This window comes from Coptis chinensis, chromosome 2 (assembly GCF_015680905.1).
Source record: "Coptis chinensis isolate HL-2020 chromosome 2, ASM1568090v1, whole genome shotgun sequence".
Taxonomy (NCBI): domain Eukaryota; kingdom Viridiplantae; phylum Streptophyta; class Magnoliopsida; order Ranunculales; family Ranunculaceae; genus Coptis; species Coptis chinensis.
Window position 1 is genome coordinate 84,895,270 of NC_141457.1, and position 8,666 is coordinate 84,903,935.

An 8,666-nucleotide genomic window follows, 5' to 3' on the forward strand; every position below is an offset into this window, starting at 1 on the left:
AATTACTTCAGTGTTATTTTCGTCCACTTTTACAGCTTTGATTGGGGCAAGTTCGAGTCCATTGGAAAGCTTATTCTGATCTGGTCGTTTTTACATAAAGTAGGCCCAATTCTGAGGCCCGAGTCCAAAGAAACGCTCATTTGGAATTCTGTTGACTTTTCTGTTCTTTTTTTACCCGAATTAACTTTGACTTCCCAGCTTTGACTGGGCTTGAAAATGCTTTTTCTTCTTAATTCTTGGGCTTTATTATAAAATGTGGGGGGTTTATTATAAAATGGTGACAAAAGTGGGGGGTTTACACAATGGGGATTTTCGCAGTCATCTCCTAACAAGAGCGTGAGTTTTTGTATTTCATCGTCCATAAATTTTATTTGTGTTTTTGATAAGTGTTTGACCATGTTTCTTAAAATATATTCTTTATTTACTTCAAATTACTTCCAACACAATTTTGAAAGGAGGAATGAGGAATTTGGAGATCAATGAGAACGGTGTAACATGGAGTTGTTATTTGGTTACTATTGTAACTGTTTTGACCACTTGCAAATGCATTTAATACTCCTTTTCCTAGCTTGGCATTGCCGGTGTTTTGACATTGTAAATCATTTGTTGTACCCGAAAGGCCGAAACAAATATAGCCCCAGAACTTAGAAAGACACCTAGTCACACGATATAAATAACACTACCTAGTATCAAAATAAACAAACTATATGGGAGGGATAGAGCCACATTCATTATGCTCGCCTATTGTGCTATATTTTTGACACACAATTTTTTTTTTATTGGATAAGATTTGGGAGATCTTGGACACACCCATAAAAACACTCACATACCCCACGCCTAACTAAAGTTTTTGTTATACCCCAATAACCTCTTTAATCCAATAATATCTCCGAAATAAATTTGGAGTATTTCTAATAGGGGCAAAAGAAAAAGAAACAAGAAAAAGAAAACAACACACGGCCTTTTTTCGGCAATCTTCTTCTTCTTCCCCGCTCTATTTTCTACAGAGAAAAAAAATCCTCTTAGGTAGGAAGATACATTTCTAACATGAACTAATAAAAAAAGAAAAAGAAAAAAGAAAAAAGAACCCCATCTCATATTTCAATACGTATAACATAAGTAAAATACATTTTCGATGTTTGACATCAATAACTCTAGCATCAACAAACCCCTTGAACTAATCCAATGATAGGTTCTTATAAATAACTGAGATAGTAAAGAATCCCATTTGCAATAACTTTAAGGGTGTATCCAAGATCACCCAAAAGGATAATTTAGGAACCTAAATGTGTCTAAAACAATTTTAGAAGTTTTATGTAACCGTTCAAAATTTTCCGATTTCATAACAACTTAAATAATGATAGACTTTTTTGAATGAGTTGAATTTTGTGGGCATGTTCTTCATGGTGAAGAGATCATATTTTGTAAAAAATCACCCCTTAATTCAACTTTTAAGTTTACATTTTTTTGAATGCATACAAAATGTGGATCTAAATGTGGCTCTGTCTCTCCACATATAGTAGCTCAAAAATATGTTCACTTCACATCGAACATGCACACACAACAGGGAGAACATCTCTCTGAATCCCTGATAGTGATTTTGGTATCAACCTGATCTACAACAACAACTCGACCCACTATTTGTCTTGCTATATTCTGGATTCCTGGACAATAAACACAATATCCAATATATATATAGAACACCGTCTACATTTGTCCCGAATTTCGCTCAATGACGCCCATATATTTGCAAAAACTAAGCGGTTCTACTTGAATTAGAACAGGGTAAATCAAAGGCTTGGTAGCTATTTCCAGCACCAAAACCATGCCAAAAAATATTCCCCGTTTCGAAGAAATTGGGGGCCTTTTACCAAATTTTATATGAAATGTGATTTATTGGTTGAACCTTGTTTGGACAAAACATAGGACACCAACATCACGTAAGGTACTCCTTGTCAACAGGCCCAAATATTAGTCCAATTACACAAAAGCCCAACACATGTAGTGCACGTGCGAAGACATACAGATAAGAATGCAACGGCTACGATTCATTCGAAAATATGAAAAGATTAAAAAGAAAAATAAGGCGGGTAAAAAAAACTAAAACTAACAATGGTGCTGATTTCTTCAACCCCCTCACTTCTCTCTACCAGTACAATCCCCAAAATTATATCTAAGCACAATGAAACTAGGATTAAGTTTCCATCCAACAAGTGTCCAAACAATCACCCACTTCATTTCATATCGAGTAGAAACTTTAGTTCTACAAGATTGAATTCTGCCGGGTTGTCTGAGGTAGAACCTGATCTTAATGAAGATAAAATTGATCGATGGAGGACTGGTGGTATTGATCCTGTAAGTAAATGATGGTTTGTGTGGAATTGTATGTTGGGGTATTGGAATTATTTGCTTATATATGTTGTTTGGATTGATTTTCAGGAGGACTTTGTTTATGGAGTGTATGATGGGCATCACACTTACTATGAAACGAATGACAAACGTACTGGTTTAGTGTCTTATTTTTTATTCCTGTTTTATTCACTGGGAAACCAGAGCTTTGTGTAAGACTGACAATGATATGTACTTTGGAGATAGGTTTCTTTGAATCACATCTCTGTGTTAGGAGATTTCTTGGTTCTGCAATTAAATTTAGGAGATACTCTATCCTTTTATATGGCCATTGGTAAACAAATTGAATAAACAAAAGACCTTCTCCTGCAAGTTTAAGCGAACATAACTTGTCATACTCTACTTTCTGGCCTAACCCTGCATCGCCACTTCTTTTGGGTGAAGTGTGATTATGTACAAATTTAAAAAACAAAAGGAGATCTGTCATAATATTAAATTTTACTCTAGATTCTCATTTTTGTACATAACCACAATACTGGGAAATGTGATAGAATCAATAGGATCCATCTTTTAAGAAATGCTTGCAAAAACTTCGAGGATTTGTTTTTGATTTGTTTTTATTTTTATATACATTTTCAGCTATTTCTATAGCTCTTACTGTACTCATGTATCTCACCACAGAAATCGTAGTTCCATAGTTCCATTATCATTGTTATTTACAGTTCAGGTTCTTGTAATGCATGCGATACTTTTGTCTGTTGAATGCACTGAATCTTAGACAACTTGATCTGACGAAGTTCTTTTCGGAACCATTAGCTGATGACATGCTTTTCTTGTACATTATAGCTTCGTTTTGGGAATCAGTAGCAGAAGAATATAATGCTGCAGAACCCCCTACTGGATTCCAGGGTATTGATTGCTACAAGTAGCATAGGTAATTTCAAAGACTCAAAATTACAGCAGGACTAATGTGTTGTTTGCATTTTTTTGTGCAGGGATTATTTCATGGCTCTTCCTACCGGCAGTAGTTGCTGGATTAAAATACGATGTTCCGGTAATAATCATATCATCGTTATTGATAATGTTGATTAGTTATCTGGCCCTGTAACTTTCCACTGGAGAAGGGACAATGCGCGCTCTTCTTGATTACACAAAAATATTATATTTCATCCGAAACAACTTTTGACACTTAATTACTTTTCAGGGGGAGTACTTGTACATTGGAGCAGCTCTATTTGTTGTGGTATTCTGCATTATCGAGATGGGTAAACCAGATAAACCTCATAACTTTGAACCGCAAATATACAACATGGAGAGGGGAGCTCGGGACAAGTTGATAGCGGACTACAATTCCATGGACATATGGGACTTCAATGAGAAATATGGGGAACTTTGGGACTTCACTATAGAGAGGGAAGGCCTTGAGAAACTGTAACCATTCTCATCATCAGTGAGACGCTAATGTACATAGCTATATTGTGCAATGATTTTTCTCTAAAGCTGATCTCTCTGTTGTTTTTTCTTCTCTAAATAGGCGTAACTTTTCGAAAGTCTAGCTAGCTAGGTCTCAACCCAGGATACAAGTCCTCTAGTAGTGCTTAGACTTCAGAAATTTGTGTCGCTTGTGGACTACCACAAGAATGCTATATCATCCCCTAGTGAGAGAGTGTTTACTATGAAAAAATTCATTTGAAACACTGCTAAAAGCAGAAGCAGTAAGGTTGGAGTTGTGCCCAACAATGCCCGAAAGATATTACTGTAGCCCGAATGACCCAAATAAACACTGCTATTAGCAGTGATAATAGTATATAATTGACCAAAAAATAAAATAAAAAATAGTAGTGTATATTAGTAGTAGCAGCCCACCTTGAGTGCAATCCTGGATCCGCCCCTGCCAATGAGGGTATCTCGAAATGGGATGGAGTGAAAAACAAGTAAGCTCGAAAATACATGAAGTCAGTGAAACTAGGTGATCTCTGTTTCTTTTACCACTCTGGTTCAAAATCACGTCGCATTGTCAGTGTTACAAAATAATGGACGAATGGTATTTTGACGTCTGGGTTTGATGACGATGATTTGTAAGAGGACGAGGAGTAATGGTGTTGGTTGATGACTGGATTGAGACCGTGATAATCTGTGCCATGGACCATGGTGATGAGGTATTTAACTATTTAAGATTATACAAGATTTGGTCTTATTTTGTGGAGTATATATTTTTGAGTGTTTATGGTTTTTGAATAAATTCCATGGTTAGCTAAAGAAGGTCAAAAATTATACTCACACTCCAAGTGTTAGGTACGTAACGATGTTATAACTTGAATAGTTGAAAGTGATGTATGGTGACTTCTCATATGCAAGGCTAAGATTATTGAGTATAAGTATTAACTCAACAGTAAACATTCGACCATTATTCTACAGTATCAGTATTTTATGTACTCGAAAATCGGTATCTATTTTGATTACCAAGAGCATTTTCAATATTCTAAACCATGATTGGAAGGCCTTCTGCCCTTCAGTAGACGCTTCTGAGGATGATCGCCGAACAAAATTGTTGTTGTGTGTGCTTTTTTGTTGAGTAAGTGTAATATTCTGTATGGTTGTTAAGCTGTATGTTTCTATCTGTTAAGAACTGTATGTCATAATTTTATATGAATGTGAATCCCTCTTCTTGTTTTACAGAGCATATTTTGTTAAAACTCTGAAAGGTCCTGTTCGACAGAAAATAGAGTGACTCCTCCAGTGAGGAATATCTACGCTTGATTGTGGGTCAACCCAAGTCTTTTTGATATTATCTTGCAAGTCTTCAAGTGTTTGAAACGGCAATGGATCAGACTTTGTAAGTCTACTAAACCAAGTAAGTAAGTAACCAACAAAATACGTTAATGGAGCCCTTTCATTGAATAATGGCCATATTTTGCTACTGTACCGCAAGTATGTTAATACAGAAGAGTACCTATACCAAGTAGCGTACTGGTGCTTTGGTTTATTAATATATCTGTACACTCCAACAAATCAGGAAAATACTTGATAAGAGTTGGACTCTGTACTCTTTCATTCAGTTCTAGTTAGATAAGTAGAGATAGTTAGATAAGTAGAGAGAATCTCTCAAGTCAGTTGTAATCTCCTATTCCTATTTAAATACCTCGAAATCAATAAAGTAAAGATATCTTTTAGGAACTTAACCTACGTGTTTTCACATGGTATCGGAGCAACAATTTTATTCAAGTTAAAACACTTTTTTTTTTTAGCTTCCTCCCTATTTACTTTGTTCAATGGATGCACCACCAACTCCTGGAACACCAGAGTCTAATGCAACTCAGGTTTCCTCAAATGGTCCTTTTTTTGTGCATCACTCAGACAATCCATCCACTGTGTTGGTTGCTCCTTCTTTATCAGGTGACAATTACAACACATGGATTCGTGCCATAACTATGGCCTTACGAGCGAAGAACAAATTTGGTTTTGTTAATGGTACGATTGACAAACCAACTGATGCTGCTGAAATTCTTCAATGGCAAAGATGTAATGATCTTGTTTCCTGCTGGATACTCAATTCTGTGAATCCTGAAATTCGTGGAAGCATTGCATACTCTGAATCTGCAAGAGAAATCTGGAAGGACCTTGCGGAACGTTACTCTCAATCAAATGCTCCATTAGTCTTTCAACTCAAGGAACATATTAAAGACACAAAGCAAGATGACCTGTCTATCTCTGCTTATTTTACCAAGCTCAAGTCCTTGTGGAATGAACTTGATTCTCTCGCTATAATTCAGCCATGTACTTGTGGTTATGACAAGCTTCTTGCAGTTCAAATCCTTGACGATCGAGCAATGAAATTTCTTCAAGGTCTCCATGATAGGTACAAACCACTTCGCAGCCAAATACTTCTCATGGAGCCCTTTCCTGCCATTACTAAGATTTACTCTCTTGTTCGTCAAGAAGAAAAACAGCAAGAGATACATTCTTTTTCATCTCCTATTCCGTATAAATGTGACTTGCGCAAAGCCCGCCAGATCGTGGAAACCATTTCAATCGTGGCAATCAAAAACCACGTTTTCATTGCGATCATTGTGGAAGAGATAACCACACTATAGATCGTTGTTTCAAGCTCCATGGCTATCCTCCAAAGAAATCTGATGTACACCAGAACACAACAAAGAACAAAGAACAAGAAATGGTCACAACTCCTAGCGTCACTAAGGAACAGTATAACAAATTACTTGCCATGCTTTCTTCAGGTAGTGCAGATTTCAATGCAAATCTAGCAGGTATTGCCCTTACCGTTCCCACCAATTCAGTGTGGATTATTGATACAGGAGCCTCTAATCACATGTGTTATAGTTTATCACTTTTTTCCTCTTACAAACCATGTCCACATCCTTTTTCCGTTGGTCTTCCTGATGGCTCAAATGCATTTGTAACTCATGTTGGTACTGTACAGTTGTCCCAATTCATTAAACTTGAAAATGTTTTCTTTATTTCATCTTTCAAGTTTAATCTTTTTATCGATCGACCAACTTACCAAATCAAATGATTGTGTATTAACATTTTTCCTCACGAATGTGTTTTCAGGACCAATCAACGAAGAAGAGGACGATTGGGAAGGGTAACATTCATGAAGGGTTGTATTATTTTCAAAGGCTTCAAAGAATGGCCGTCATCAAACCACCTACCATTGATTTATGGCATTGGCGCCTTGGCCATGTTTCTTATCCCACTCTCCATCGTCTAGTTAACAAGGTTCCATTTATTTCTTGTTCTGAAAATAAACCTTGTAATATTTGCTCTCAAGCAAAACAAGCTCGTTTATCTTTTCCTTTGAGTTCAATTAATACTACTAGACCTTTTGCTTTGATTCATTGCGATATATGGGGCCTCTTTTCTCAACCTTCATTAAATGGTTCTCGTTATTTTTTAACCATTGTAGATGATTTTAGCCGTTGCACTTGGCTCTATCTCATGCATTTTAAATCTGACACAAAACAAGTTTTGCAATATTTTTTTTCCATGGTTCACACTCAATTTCAGCATCACATACATCGTATTTTTTCTAACAACGGTGCTGAAATTTTTCCAACAATACAAGGTGTACGTTCCGATAATGGAACTGAATTTTTATCTAAAGATATGCAAAATTTTTTTTTAGACAATGGTGTCATTCACCAACGAAGTTGCGTTGGAACTCCCCAACAAAACGGGGTTGTAGAACGGAAACACCGTCATCTTCTTGAAGTAGCTAGAGCTCTTCGATTTCAGGCACATTTACCTTTAAAATTCTGGGGTGAATGTGTTCTCACAGCCACATACATAATTAACAAACTGCCAACTCCTCTTTTATCACACAAATCCCCACAAGAAATTTTGTTTGGTTCAAAACCTGATTATTCTCGCTTACGAGTTTTTGGCAGCTTATGTTTTATGCACAATAATAACATTCAACATAAATTTGATCAGAGGGCTAAACCTGGGGTGTTTCTTGGCTATCCACATGCACAAAAAGGTTATCGCATTTTTGATATTACAACTAATGCTATATCTACTTCTCGCCATGTTACTTTTCCTGAAGGTATTTTTCCCTTTCGTGACATACCCATATCACCAATACAATCCTCTCCTGTTTTACCATTATCCTTAGATGACAATCCTTCATATGATGATAGTCCAACAGATATTCCACGTTCCCTCCCAAGTAATTATGGAATCACAATTCCTTTACTCAATGAATCCCTGCCCCACACCTCCTTCACAAAATACACCACTTTGAAACTTCCAATACCAGTCCATCCTTGGTTACTCCACCAACAACTATACCATCTAATTCCACACAAACTTCTCCATCTACCAAGATACACCACCTCGATAAGACGAGAAAAAATTCGCCCTCCTCCTTATTTGGTTAAGCACTACATATGCTCTACAGCTAGTCATGAATGTTCCCCTTCTTCATCTAACTCCAGGTTGAAAGGTACACCATATCCTCTTAACCAATATACTTCTAATGTTAATTTTTCCACTGCACACAAGTCGTTTCTTTCCACTATTTGTTCTACAGATGAACCAAAATCATATTCCCAAGCTGTTAAAATACCTCAATGGAAGGATGCTATGACAAAGGAAATTGAAGCCCTGGAAAAGAACAACACATGGACACTTATATCTCTCCCTCCCAACAAACAGGCAATCCCTTGCAAATGGGTTTTCAGAAACAAGTATCGATCTGACGGTACTCTTGAGCGTCCTAAAGCACGATTAGTTGCTAAGGGCTTTACTCAGATTCATGGGCTAGATTACCATGATACTTTCGCACCAGTTGCCAA

General features: G+C 36.7%; 2 protein-coding genes across 2 annotated transcripts; both read left to right on the top strand.

The window, feature by feature from the left end:
- The first annotated feature begins 2,054 nt into the window (after positions 1 to 2,054).
- On the top strand, positions 2,055 to 3,853 carry PNSB5 (NAD(P)H dehydrogenase 18). Its single transcript, XM_086590296.1, has 5 exons — positions 2,055 to 2,355; positions 2,440 to 2,500; positions 3,196 to 3,258; positions 3,345 to 3,403; positions 3,554 to 3,853. The coding sequence occupies exons 1-5, from the start codon at positions 2,113 to 2,115 to the stop codon at positions 3,782 to 3,784; spliced, it is 657 nt and encodes a 218-aa protein (XP_086446422.1). The 5' UTR covers positions 2,055 to 2,112; the 3' UTR covers positions 3,785 to 3,853.
- Positions 3,854 to 5,621: 1,768 nt separating this feature from the next.
- On the top strand, positions 5,622 to 6,443 carry LOC147518459 (uncharacterized). The gene has a single exon (XM_086593923.1). It carries the CDS (start codon positions 5,622 to 5,624, stop codon positions 6,441 to 6,443), a length of 822 nt encoding a protein of 273 aa, XP_086450049.1.
- Positions 6,444 to 8,666: the final 2,223 nt, after the last annotated feature.

Coding starts and splice junctions, on each gene's coding strand:
- PNSB5 (XM_086590296.1), top strand. CDS start 2,113: ATGGTGCTGATTTCTTCAACCCCCTCACTTCTCTCTACCAGTACAATC. Junction 2,501..3,195: donor CTATGAAACGAATGACAAAC/GTACTGGTTTAG, acceptor TGTACATTATAG/CTTCGTTTTGGGAATCAGTA. Junction 3,404..3,553: donor GATTAAAATACGATGTTCCG/GTAATAATCATA, acceptor ATTACTTTTCAG/GGGGAGTACTTGTACATTGG.
- LOC147518459 (XM_086593923.1), top strand. CDS start 5,622: ATGGATGCACCACCAACTCCTGGAACACCAGAGTCTAATGCAACTCAG.